This window comes from Rhinopithecus bieti, unplaced genomic scaffold (assembly GCF_001698545.2).
Source record: "Rhinopithecus bieti isolate Rb0 unplaced genomic scaffold, ASM169854v2 scaffold_7681, whole genome shotgun sequence".
Classification (NCBI taxonomy): Eukaryota; Metazoa; Chordata; class Mammalia; order Primates; family Cercopithecidae; genus Rhinopithecus; species Rhinopithecus bieti.
Window position 1 is genome coordinate 4,508,496 of NW_016806571.1, and position 13,293 is coordinate 4,521,788.

The window sequence follows — 13,293 nt, forward strand, 5'->3', positions numbered from 1 at the left end:
ATTCCTTCCCCACTCACTGGCAACCACCATTTTACTTTCTGTCTCTGAGTTCAATTATTGCAGGTACCTCATACAGTATTTGTCCCTTTTTTTTTTTTTTTTTTTTTTGAGAGAGTCTTGCTCTGTTGCCCAGGCTGAAGTGCAGTGGCACAGTCTCAGCTCACTGCAACCTCCTGCTCCCAGGTTCAAGCAATTCTCCTGCCTCAACCTCCCGAGTAGCTGGGACTACAGATGCGTGCCACCACCCCCTGCTAATTTTTTGTATTTTTAGTAGAGGTGGGTTTTCACCATGTTAGCCAGGATGGTCTCAATCTCCTGATCTCATGATCCACTGGACTCGGCCTCCCAAAGTGCTGGGATTATACAGGCATGAGCCACCACACCCAGCCTTGTCCTTTTTTTTTTGAGACAGGTCTCACTCTGTGGCCCAGGTTGGAGTGCAGTGGCACAATCATGGCTCAGTTCAGCCTCAACTTCCTGGACTTGAGCGATCCTCCCACCTCAGCCTCCTGAGTAGCTGGGGCGACAGGCGTGCACCTCCATGCCCAGGCTAATTTTTCTTTTTTCTTTTTTTTTTTTTTTTTTTTTTTTTTTTTTTTTTTGGTAGGGGTGTGGGTTTTTTTTTTTTTTTTTTCTTTTCTCCTTTTTTTTTTTTTTTTTTTTTGAGACAGAGTCTCGCTTTTGTCACCTAGCCTGGAGTGCAGTAGCACAATCTCAGCTCGTTGCAACCGCCACCTTTCAGGTTCAAGCAGTTCTGCCTCAGCCTCCCGAGTAGCTGGGATTACAGGTGTGCGCTACAACACCTGGCTAATTTTTGTAGTTTTCATAGAGATGGGGTATTGCCATGTTGGCCAGGCTGGTCTTGAACTCCTGACCTCGGGTGATCCGCCGGCCTCGGCCTCCCAAAATGCTGGGATTACAGGCGTGAGCCACCACACTCGGCAAGATGGGGTTTCGCCATGTTGGCCAGGGTGGATTCGAACTCAAGGGATCTGAACAGTTCGGCCTCCCAAAGTGCTGGGATTACAGGTGTGAGCCACCACACCCAGGCCCAGCATTTGTCCCTTGGTGGACTGCCTTATTTCACTTAGCATAACGTCCTAAAGGTTCATCTATGTTGCAGCAGGTGTCAGAATTCCCATTGTGGTATACGACCCATTTTGTTTATCCATTCATCTGTTGATGGGCATTCAGGCTGTTTCTGCCTTTGGGCTGTTGTGAAGAATGCCGCTAGCAACACGGGTGTGAGAATATCTGTTCAAGTCCCTGGCTATATTTAAATTCTTTTGGATATTTAGCCAGAAGTGGAATTACTGGATCATCTGGTAATTCTATTTTTGATTTTTTGAGGAACCACCAATACTATTTTTCACAGCAGCCGCAGCATTTTACACTCCCACCAGCAATGCACAAGGGTTCCATGAAATCACTAATTTTATAACTTTTTTCCTGATTACATGTTCAGTGTACTACATTTAGAAAATGCAAGAAATAAAATTTAGAAAATTAAAATTCCCCTTACTCTACATACTGGGACAGGACTTGAATTTTTGTTATCCCCAACAAAGGGAAGAGAGCGTTTTTCTGGGACGATTGCGTTGCTATAGTGCCGAGGCCTGCCCTGCCCGAACCCAAGCTCCGCCGATCCCGCCGTCCCCGCGACCCCAAGGATCAGCAGTTGAAGTTCACGGAGTTGAACTGGCTTCTGAGTGTATTTGTGGATAATTCCTGGGAGGGTCGCAGACACGACATGGGGTTGTCACATTCTCTGTGGGTCTGTTTCCTCGTCTTTAAAAGCCGTCTCTGCGTTGCCAGGGCAAAGCATAAAATGTTTAAGGAAACTGACTTGTCTAGAAAAGCACGTGCTACAAACACATCATCTACGTTCCGAACTGAGCTTCGGTGTTTTGACTGGAGGGCACCTGAGGACGTCAGTACGGTCCCGCAAACACCAGCACCCAGATTGGCAAGCAGGGGGCAGGAGAATTCCCGCCCCCTCTTACTTCTTTAGGTGTCTATTGGTTGATTTTACCATCAGTCGCCCCTATCCTCCTATCATCGCCGCTATTTGTTCATACCCTCAATTGGCCCTACCTGCAGTCGCTCTACGTAAGGGGCGTTCCAGAGTCAGCCACTGGGAGTCGCTGGATTCGGGTTTTAAAAAACGCGGGCGGTGAAGTGGGCGGAGCGAGCGATTTGAACGCGAGCGGCGCGGACTGCGGCCAAGCAGCGGCTCCTGTGAGGCTCGCGGCCCAGCGCTCTCTGGGCTCCCCAGAAGCCAGCCTTTCGCCCCCGGACCCGGCCGCCCAAGCAGGAGCCGTGGGGCCGGGCGCCGGCACCCTCCGCGGCGTGCCATGGGCCCGCGCCGCCGGATTCGCAAGCCCGAGGCCCCGAGGAGGCGCAGCCCGAGCCCGACCCCCGGCCCCTCCCGGCGGCGCCCCTCCTTAGGTAACTGGCCTCGGCCGCATCTCGTAGAGGAGAAAACCGAGGCTCGCAGGCGGAGCCCGGATCTCCCGAGTCCCGATCCCGTGGCCTTCCCTGCTGGGGGACAACGCGGTTCCGCCGTCTGGCATCCGCTCCGGGCACGGGCGGTGGCAGCCCTGCGAGGGACTGGAGCAGGCGGTTCCGAAAGCGGGAAGGGACCGGCGCAGCCACTTGGCTCCTAACGCCGTCTTCTTGTTAGGACTAGCGGTTACCCAGCGCCCACCGCCAACCAGGCATTGCGTCCCACTGTTCGTGCGTTATCTCAGCTTCATATCGTGCCCATTTTACAGCTAATGAGAAAGCCAAGGCACACGCCAGGGAGCTTGAGCAGAGTCACACAACTTTTTCTGGCGGACACAGGATTTCCAATCCTCTGTGTTTGTGCATTTTTAAATTGCAAAAGTATTGACTGCTTTCGGTGACGATATCAAACAGGAGTCCTCTTAGGAGGTGTCTTTCAGGGTTTTTTCCCTTCCGGGAGAGGCTGTTAGGCCTCGAACAGAGGCCCTCTGCGCTGCTCACGCTGTTGCCTTCCAGAGCTTGTGTCCGGGGAAAGAGGGGCCAAAGTCTGTGTATTCATTGTCTGTATGGTAGGCTGGTGGATGGGCGACCTAAGGGCAGGAGGAGGCAGATGCCTGTATGGTACACGGTGGCAACAGCTGCTTTACTTATCTCTTAACTCTTGCTACATAGCTATGAAGAAGATGGGAAGTGTATTGTAGAGTTTGTCTGTTTCATTGTTTTTTGTAGAGACTCGGTCTCCCTATGTTACCCAGGCTGGTCTCAAACTCCTGGTGATCCTCAAGTGATCTTCCTGCCTGGGCCTCCTAAAGTGCTGGGATTACAGGCATGAGCCACCGTGCCTATAGGCTTTTTGGTTTTTTATGTTTTTTTGAGACCCATCGCCCAGGCTGGAGTGCAGTGATGCCATCAGGGCTCTCTGCAGCCTCAACTTCCCAGGCTCAGGTGATTCTCCCACCTCAGCCTCCCGAGCAGCTGGAACTACAGGCATATGCCACCTTGCCGGCTAATTTTTTGTATTTTTAGTAGAGATGGGGTTTTGCCATGTTGCCTAGGCTGGAGTAGGTTGTTTCTAGATGTTGCTGTTGCAGATGGGATTTTTTTTCTTTCCCAAAACACAAGCATTTAACCTTTGCATCCAGCCAACTTGCTGAATTCTCGTTCATCCTAGTCTCTTAGTTGCTTCAATTGAATTTTTACGTAGACTATTATGTCATCTGCACATAACTTTAGAATCTTCCATTTTCGACTCTAAACATTTTATTTCTTATTGTATGGTACTAGTAAGGCCCTGAGACTCACTAAGAGTGGTGTTTTGGCCATCTTTGTCTTATTTGTAATTTTAACAGGAATATTAAATATGATGTTTGCTGTTGCTTTCCAAGGTAGAAGCATCCTTCTACTCCGGATCAAATGGAAGGTTTATCTCAAATGGGCAGTCAACACTTCTTGGCAGTCCTACCACCTTTGTCTGGTGTTCTTCCTTCAGTTTTAGAGACAGAGTCTCACTCTGTCGTCCAGGCTGTAGTGCAGTGGTGCTATCTTGGCTCATTGCAGCCTTGACTTCCTGGGCTCATGCAATCCTCTTGCTTCAGCCTCCCGAATAGCTAGGATGACACATGCACCACCATGCTTGACTATTTTTAAAGCTTTTTTGTAGAGACAAATGGTTTTGTCTCTACAAAAAAAAGCCATTGTGCCTGCCCTTTGTCTGAAATTCTTGCTTTTCCATTCTCCCCATGACTATTTCATACCTTTTTCTCCTTCCTCGACTTCCTACAGCTCCATTCCCCCTACTCTTAGCCAATGATGGCCTTGACTAGGTGTCCCCCTTCCTATTAAAGCTCTTCCTCCTTCTACATGGGGTCTTGGTCATATCCTCCTTTCACCTACAAAGGAGCTTTCTACCTGTGCTTAGATAAATCCAGACACTTAACACTGGCATTGGCACATGTGCTCTGGTATTTATGATCTTTTTTTTTTTTTTTTTTTTGAGGCGGAGTTTCCCTCTTGTTGCCCAGTCTAGAGAGCAATGGTGATCTCAGCTTACCACAACCTCCACCTCTTGGGTTCAAGCGATTCTCCTGCCTCAGCCTCCTGAGTAGCTAGGATTACAGGCATGCGCCACCACATCTGGCTAATTTTGTATTTTTAGTAGAGATGAGGTTTCACCATGTTGGTCAGGCTCGTCTCCAACTGCCAACCTCAGGTGATCCGCCCGCCTTGGCCTCCCAGAGTGCTGGGATTACAGGTGTGAGCCACTGCTCCCAACTATATTTATGATCTTAAGAGAAAGGACAGGGGTGTTTCCTTGACCCCACATTCTCACTTCCCTGTACCTCCCATTTCTATTTCCCTTCATAGCTCTGCTTTTAAAATAGCCAGACTTAGGTCCACATACATTGCGTCTGATTCCTCCCTTCCTAGTGACCCTACAACCCACTCCAATCTGACTCCCCACAACCACTACCCCACTTCTGATTTGCTTGAACTACTCCTGTCAGGGTCACCAGCACCTTTTGTAGTGCCAAATCCAGTAGGTGGGTCTGTGTTCTTACTGTGTCTCAGAAGCATTTGACGCAGTGGGCCTCTTTCTCCTTGAAGAGTTCTGTTCCCTTGGCTTCCATGCCACTGTGCACTCTGGCAGTTCTGCTTAGTGTTCTTTACTGCTTGGGCTGCCTCCCTCCACTCCTTGATGTTGGACTTCCTTGACATTCTTTTCCTTTCTACCCCCTCCCTAGATGGTCTCATCTCCTCCGTGGCTCTAAATCCCACCACGATTTACATTGACAGCTCTCAAATTTATGTATACCTGGATCTCTCCTCTAACCCCAGATACCTATATCTAACTGCCTTTCTATCTGAAGACTCGTGGTTATGTTAAACTTAACACACCCAAAACTGAACTTCTGGTTACTCCCCTCCAGCCCCGTCATCCTCAGTTTGCCCATTTCAGCAAATGGCACAACTACCCACCCAGTTGTTCAAACCACAAGCCTGGGAGACCACCATCTCCAATACAAATGCAGGTCCAGATAATTCTACTTCCAAACTGCTCCTTAATCACTCCATTTTCACCATCTCTGCTCCCACTACCCTAGTCCAAGCCACTAGCATCTTTCAAGAGCAACTGTGAGAGCCCCCTAATCAGCTGCTAATCCACTTCCACTCTGTCCCTTTCCACTTCTTTCCTTACACAGGAGCTGGAATGACCTTCAACATCTCTATCCTGCTTAAAACTCTTCCCTGGCTTCTTATTACATTAGGATTAAATTCCATATCCTCATGTTGGCATTTCAAGACCCAACTACTAAATTTTTGATCCCAGTTCTTTTCCATGAGCTCTCTAATTGGTTACTTTGCAGAACCACTTGTTCTTGGTTCATGGATTGCATGTCTCTGTTACCTCTCTGAGATTATTATCCATTTTTCTCTCGAGATTTCTGTCTCTTTTCTCTATTAACTCAATTTCATCTGGTATTGGTTATTTTGTTTGTTGAGTTTGGTTCCTTTCTTTCATGGTATTGGCCTTCTTAAATTTGTTGGGTGACCTTTAGTTGTGTTCATCTTCACATTTTCTGTGAATGCTATGTCTTGTTTATTTTTTAATTTTATTTATTTATTTTTGTTTGTGACGGAGTCTTGCTCTTGTCACCCAGGCTGGAGTACAACGATGCGAGCTCAGCTCACTGCAGCCTCCACCTCCTGGGTTCAAGTGATTCTCCTGCCTCAGCCTTCCAAGTAGCTGGGATTACAGGTGCCCGCCACCCTGCCCAGCTAATTTTTGTATTTTTAGTAGAGATGGATTTCTCCATGTTGGTCAGGCTGGTCTCGAACTCCTGACCTCAGGTGATTCACCCACCTCGGCCTTCCAAAGTGCTGGATTATAGGCATGAGCCACCACACCCAGCCCTGTGTCTGTTTATTAAAGACTGCCTCCAGTGACTGGATTGCCAACTGGTGGTGGGGAGGGAGGGAGGTGTCAGTAGCTTCTCTCCTGGGTATGAGTCCTCCCTCTTTTAAATGTCACCAGTCTCCTGGACACTGCCCTGTTTCATTGGCTTATGTTCCCTAGCCTCACCCAAGGATGATCTTCTCTGCTGGCTGCCTGGCATAGGCCATCTCTGGATTGTCTCACCTTCCCCACTTGCTCTTGCAGCTCTTCTAACACTTTGTGATTAGTTTATTGTATTAAATGCCTTCTGTTGAACTTGGTGTAGAGTCTCTTTGCTTGGCTGGATCTTGAATAACATTTCTGAAACGATTTTATCCTTCAAAATGTTATTTTTCTATTTTGTTTGTTTGTTCAACTTAGCGGAGGTTCACTCATCTTGGTCCTTGGTTGTGATTATTGAGCAACTGTGCTGTTTTTTCTTTAACTTTCATTTTCACTAACTTATTATCTAATATTTCTTTTGTTCTATCTTGTTGTGGTTTACTTTAATAACTCTCTAATACTTAATTTGAATGCTTAGCTCAGATATCTTTTAATGTTCTTGTTTTCTAATTGGTACACTTTAAGGCTATGCATTTTCCTCTAGTACTGTTTTGGCTGTATCTCACAGGTTTTGGGGTATGGGCTTTTTATTGTTATTCATTTCTAAATAGTCTAATTTCAATTAAGTTTCCTCTTCAACACAGGGTTAGTTAGAAGAAACTGGTTTTTATATTCATGGGTTTTTAATTTCCAATTAGAGAATTTGACTTTTTTGATTTCTACTTTTGGGAATGTTTTTAAGATTATTTTCTTTTTTGTTCTTGTTGGAACCAGGATTTGAGCCAAAGACTCTGACTCCACAGCCCAGGTGCCTGACACTGGCACTGAGTTAGGCCACTCCTTACGCAGGTCTCAGCTTGGCCACTAATGAGGGCTGACCAACTGTCTTCACCTCGCTGGGCCTCAGGATAATCAAGACAAGGGAATTGTACTAGTCCCTCAGATTCTTTCCAGCTGTAAAAAACAAATAAGAAATCTAAAAACAAAATAATTGAGCTTCCAATCTAGGTGAGAAAGATCTAAGACTTGTACAAAGTCCTGCAAAGCCCAGAGGAGGACGGTCACCCATCTGTTTGGAAGGGATCAGGATTCGGGAAAGGCTTCATGGAAGAGTTAGCATTTAAAATCAAATGCAGAGGATCATTCACTCATTCATTTAACAAATATTTATTTAGCACCTATTTGCCGTTTTCTAGTTGCTGAAGATAGCAGCAAAATAACAATATATCAGGTTGATGCAAAAGTAATTGTGGTTTTTGCCATAACTGCAATGACTTTTGCACCAACCTAATAAAAAGACAAAAATCCCTGTTCTGTGGAGTGTAGGCACATAGATATAGTTTAGTGATTTGACAGCTTACCTGACTCAGCCAAGCTGCGAGGCATCACCTGTTTTCCACTGAACTTACCTTTCTTTTGCTCAGGCCCTTCCTCCCGTCAACATGGTCGGCGGAGACAAGCTTGGCTAAAGGAGATCCGAAAGCTTCCGAAGAGCACACACCTCTTGATAAGGAAGTACCCCTTCAGCCGCCTGGTGAGCTCTGGGAGCTTCCCACCAACCCCTATACCACCCTCCTTTTTAAAATTTTCCCAGGTATTAGGGACCCTACTGTGTCTTACCTAAATGACCAAGGGATCTCTTCTGTAACCTGGTAGGGGAATCTTTTCTGAAAACATGAGCCCCCCAAGAGCACCTTGTACTTCTTTGTGGAATTGATTTCTAACCCCTACTACCTTTTCAAAACTGTAGTTTTTGACTATATAAATAGGAACTCTCTCATTTGTCCACCCTTGGATCCCTTTTCCTATCCTGGGAGATTGCTTCCCATCACCCAGTTACTGGTGATTTCCCCATCACCAGTAAGAGATCTGCCAGTTCCTAAGCTCCCAGGAGTCAACACCGCTCCTAATTGGGTCCTAAGATTAAGGGCCAGGAAAAAATAATGGAAAGGAGGATTCACTGGAACTCATGGAGAGCATCATTGTCCCTTGAATCTCTCTTCTGTTACTCCCTATTCCTACTCCTCCCCATCCCCACTCCTTCACAGGCAAGAGAAATATGTGTTAAATTCACTCGTGGTGTGGACTTCAATTGGCAAGCCCAGGCCCTATTGGCCCTACAAGAGGTAAGAAGGCGCCAAGGCACAATTGGGTGAGGGCTGAGTGGGAGAAAGAGGCAGCCCAGAATTCTCCAAGGCTGACTGGAGTGTCACATGCTGAATCTGACCTCCTGGAAAAGAACAACAAGGTAACCCCTGAGGGTTTGGAGGCTGGATTCTGTGTGGTGATAGCAGAATTCCCTGACAAAGTTTGGTCTCATTCTATGAACAGTTTGCTACAGTCCTTTGTGCCCTGAGATTAAGTTTAGCTGGTCTGCAAGAAAAAGCAGCCCATGCCCCTTCATCTGTGTCTATCTGTTTTTCTCTTTCTGTCTCCAGGCAGCAGAAGCATTTCTAGTTCATCTCTTTGAAGATGCCTATCTCCTCACCTTACATGCCGGCCGAGTTACTCTCTTCCCAAAGGATGTGCAACTGGCCCAGAGGATCGGGGCATTGAGGCGGGACTCGTCTGAGCTCCTGCGCCCAGTGTTTCTGTCAGTCTTTCCTGCTCAGCCAGGGGGTAAGCGCACCCACTTTTTCATGACTGGGGCTGGAATTTCTCAAGGAATTTCCTTTCTCCATCCTTAGTCCCTTGCCACCTCACCTTCCCTTTGTTCTCTAGTAAAGGTTTGATCTAGTTTTGACTACCTGGGACTATGTGGCTTGTGCCCTTTTGTACAATGTTAGATAAAAGATATCCTTCTATTAAATAATGACCAGATGACCCCAATTTCTTTTGGTTGTTATTGTTGTTGTTTTATTTTTATGAAACAGGGTCTCACTCTGTCACCAGTGGTGCCATCGTGGCTCGCTGCAACTCCTGCCTTGGCCTCCCAAAGTGTTGAGATTATAAGAATTAGATGACCTCATTTTGATTAAGAGAAAACTTTCTCTTTTTTGATTAAGAGGAAGTTTTCTTACTTTTGAAAATGGCTTGTTAGTAAGTGTGCTTCCTTAATTTCAGGGATGATACTAGGGACTCTCCGGAGCCATGACTAGATCCAATGGACTCTGCGATGCTGTCTGGACTTTGCTGTCTCTGAACAGTATGTGCATGTTGCTTTAAACTTTTTTTTTTTTTTTTTTTTTTTGAGAAGGAGAAGACTGCGTGACTTTCCTCTGTAACAGAGGTAATATATGAGACAATCAACACCATTCCAAAGGCCTGAAAATAATTTTCAGATAAAGAGACTCCAAGGTTGACTTTAGTTTGTGAGTTACTCATGTGACTGTGTGAGGATTTTGAAAACATCAGATTTGCTGTGGTATGGGAAAAAGGATATGTACTTATTATTTTAGATCTTTCTGTAGTATTTACATTTTTTACTATATGTACATTTGTACTTCTATTTTACACATAAGGGAAAAAATAAGAGGAGAGCACTTTGAGCAGTTGCCTGGAAGGCTGGGCATTTCCAGCATATAGTCCTCTGCCCTTCAGAGTAGTCTCACCATTAGTGGCAGCATCAAGTAACTGAGTGGACTGTGCTTGTCAACTCATGTGTAGCTTTTCAGAAACTTAATTGGGGATGAATAGAAAATCTGTAAGCTTTGATGTTCTGGTTCCTTCTAGTAAATGCCTGTCAAAATCAATTCAGAAATTCTAACTTGTAGAATTTAACATTTTACTCTTGTAAATCATAGAAGATGTATCTTATCAGTTCAGGATTTTAAAGTACCATTTCGATGCTTTTACAGGTATTTTCGTAGTTTCTTTGTAGAGAGATAATAAAAATCAAAATAATTATTTAATGAAAATGGACTTACTGTTATAGCATAGAGATTATACTATACTTTTTGTACGTTAACAATAAGTTCTTGGTTTGCAAACAGCCACAATTTAAACAAGATAATTAAGGGAGGTGGTTTTGCTTCTGATGGAGTAGAGTATGACCAGATGAAAACCTTGCCCTTCTGTTGTAACTGAAAGCAATTTAAAAGATTTCCAGAGACATGGGAAGTGTCACCCAAAGATATGAGATCTGTATGTGGTGAAAATGATTAGTGAGGGCAGACTACTAATAATGATGTGTCAGTCAACTGAGTTCAGAGACAGATTAAAGNTGGACTTACTGTTATAGCATAGAGATTATACTATACTTTTGTACGTTAACAATAAGTTCTTGGTTTGCAAACAGCCACAATTTAAACAAGATAATTAAGGGAGGTGGTTTTGCTTCTGATGGAGTAGAGTATGACCAGATGAAAACCTTGCCCTTCTGTTGTAACTGAAAGCAATTTAAAAGATTTCCAGAGACATGGGAAGTGTCACCCAAAGATATGAGATCTGTATGTGGTGAAAATGATTAGTGAGGGCAGACTACTAATAATGATGTGTCAGTCAACTGAGTTCAGAGACAGATTAAAGAGATGCACAAAGTTCTATTGTTTAATACTTTTTTTTTTTCCTGAGACGGAGTCTCTCTCTATCGCCCAGGCTGGAGCGTAATAGCACGATCTCAGCTCACTGTAACCTCTGCCTCTTGGGTTCAACGATTCTCCTGTCTCAGCCTCCCTAGTAGCTGGTATTACAGGCATCCACCATCATGCCTGGCTAATTTTTGTATTTTTGTAGCGACAGGGTTTCACCACGTTGGCCAGGCTGGTCTTGAACTCCTGACCTCAAGTGATCCACCCACCTCAGCCTCCCAAAGTGCTGGGATTACAGGCATGAGCCACCACACCCAGCCTGTTTAATAAATTTTAAGCCTTTGGAAAAACCTCTTCCTGTTTGACATCAGCTTATTTTTATGCAGGCATTCGAATAAAGCTTATCTAGCCACAAATATATTTAATGTTCTTGTCAGTGTCGTTAGTTAGAAGAGTATAATCTTCCTCTAGTTTTCGTTAAATTGACACTTCTCAGCTCTCTTGAAATTGTACTAACCAGTAAGTATATTGCTGCAATACTTGTACATCATGTTCAAATGCCAGGCAGGATGCGGGCTCTCAGCAACACATAGTATTTATATGATAACATGAGAATAAGTGGTTTACATCATGATATTGTTACATAATATTGTTACAGTTTACTATGAATTTTGAGCACTTATGATGTTGTTGGGTTTTTTGTTTTCTGTTTTTCCCAGATGGAGTCTTGCTGTGTCGCCCAGGCTGGTATGTGGTGGCATTATCTTGGCTCATTCAACCTCCGCCTCCTGGGTTCAAGCAATTCTCCTGCCTCAGCCTCCCGAGTAGCTGGGATTATAGGTCCACACCAACACCCCCAGCTAATTTTTGTATTTTTAGTAGAGATTGGGTTTCACCATGTTGGCCAGGCTGGTCTTGAACTCCTGACCTCGTGATACACCCACCTCAGCCTCCCAAAGTGCTGGGATTACAGGCGTGAGCCACCATGCCTGGCCAGGTTTTTGTTTTATGTATTTTTTTATTTCTTTTTTTAATTTTTAATTTGATTTTATTTTTTGTAGGGGCAAGGCTTTGCCACGTTGCCTAAGCCGGTTTTGAACTCCTGAGCTCCAGCAATCTGCCTGACTCAGTCTCCCAGAGTGCTGGGATTACAGGTGTGAGCCACCACTCCTGGCCATATTTATTTTTGAGAGAAAGGGGGATCTCGCTCTGTCACCCAGTCTGGAATGCAGTGGAACAATCATAGCTCATTGCAGCCTCAAACTCCTGGGCTCAAGCAATCCTCCCACCTCGGCCTCCCAAGTATTTTGAACTATAGGTACTTGCCGCCACGCCCTTGTTTTATTTTTTTATTTTGTTTTTCCCTACTTTCAGGGTGATTTCATCAACATTCTTTTCTAACCTTTCCATTAAATTTTTTATTTCTGATTTCACGTTTTTAATATCCAATTAACTCTTTATTTTGGGAATGTAACTTTTTTGTAGTATTCCAATCAGTCAGCATTCACTTAAAAAAAAAAAAAAAAAAAAGAAATAACTCCAGATATTTCAAGCAAAAAGGGATTTGGTGGAAGGGGTTGGCTATAGTAATGTCAGGAAGGCTGTATGAGCCAAAGAGAAGAGGATGCTGCCCATAGATCAGGAAGCTCCCAGTGCCTACCCCCACTGCTGCTCTGCTGGAAGCACAGCCCTGCCATCATTGCATTGAACTGTACCACTGCCACTGAACAAAGTCAGGATCCCCCACTGTGACCATTGTATCATGCCCGGCTGACTCTGCAATATCATTTTGATGTGTCTTCAGTATGGATTTCTTTTTTTTTTTTTTTGAGTCAGAGACTCACTCTATCACCCAGGTTGGAGTGCAGTGGCGCGATCTCCAACTTTCTCAGTTTTCTTTGATGGGAGAGTGGTCCAAATGACCTTTTCTGCCATTACTGGAAGTTGAAGTTTGATGTGTCTCTTGATTTTCTCATACTCATCATTACTTTAGTATGTACTTATTGCCATTAAAATAAAACAAAAATAACTTAAATTTATTCAACATCAAACATAACACATGCTGTCATATATAACAATCAAGACTCTCAATTGCAAGTTTGGGAACCCCAACTCAAACTGACTTAAGAGGAGAAGGTTCATGTAACTGAAAAGCCCAGAGACATTTCTGGTTTCACTATGGTCAAATTGAAGAGCTGTAACAAAGTCATGAGATTTGGTCTCTCTCTTCATCCTTTTCTGCTTCTGTTGGTATCACTTTCAGGCAGGCCTTCAGAACCTGTGAATTTGGCATGTCATGTGGCAAAGGGGAATTAAGAGTGC

General features: G+C 44.6%; 1 protein-coding gene across 1 annotated transcript; it reads left to right on the forward strand.

Annotated features, from left to right (window-relative positions):
* The first annotated feature begins 2,045 nt into the window (after positions 1-2,045).
* Positions 2,046-10,359, forward strand: CENPA (centromere protein A). Its single transcript, XM_017876895.1, has 5 exons — positions 2,046-2,448; positions 7,927-8,036; positions 8,551-8,628; positions 8,941-9,121; positions 9,566-10,359. Exons 1-5 carry the CDS (start codon positions 2,355-2,357, stop codon positions 9,598-9,600), a joined length of 498 nt encoding a protein of 165 aa, XP_017732384.1. The 5' UTR covers positions 2,046-2,354; the 3' UTR covers positions 9,601-10,359.
* Positions 10,360-13,293: the final 2,934 nt, after the last annotated feature.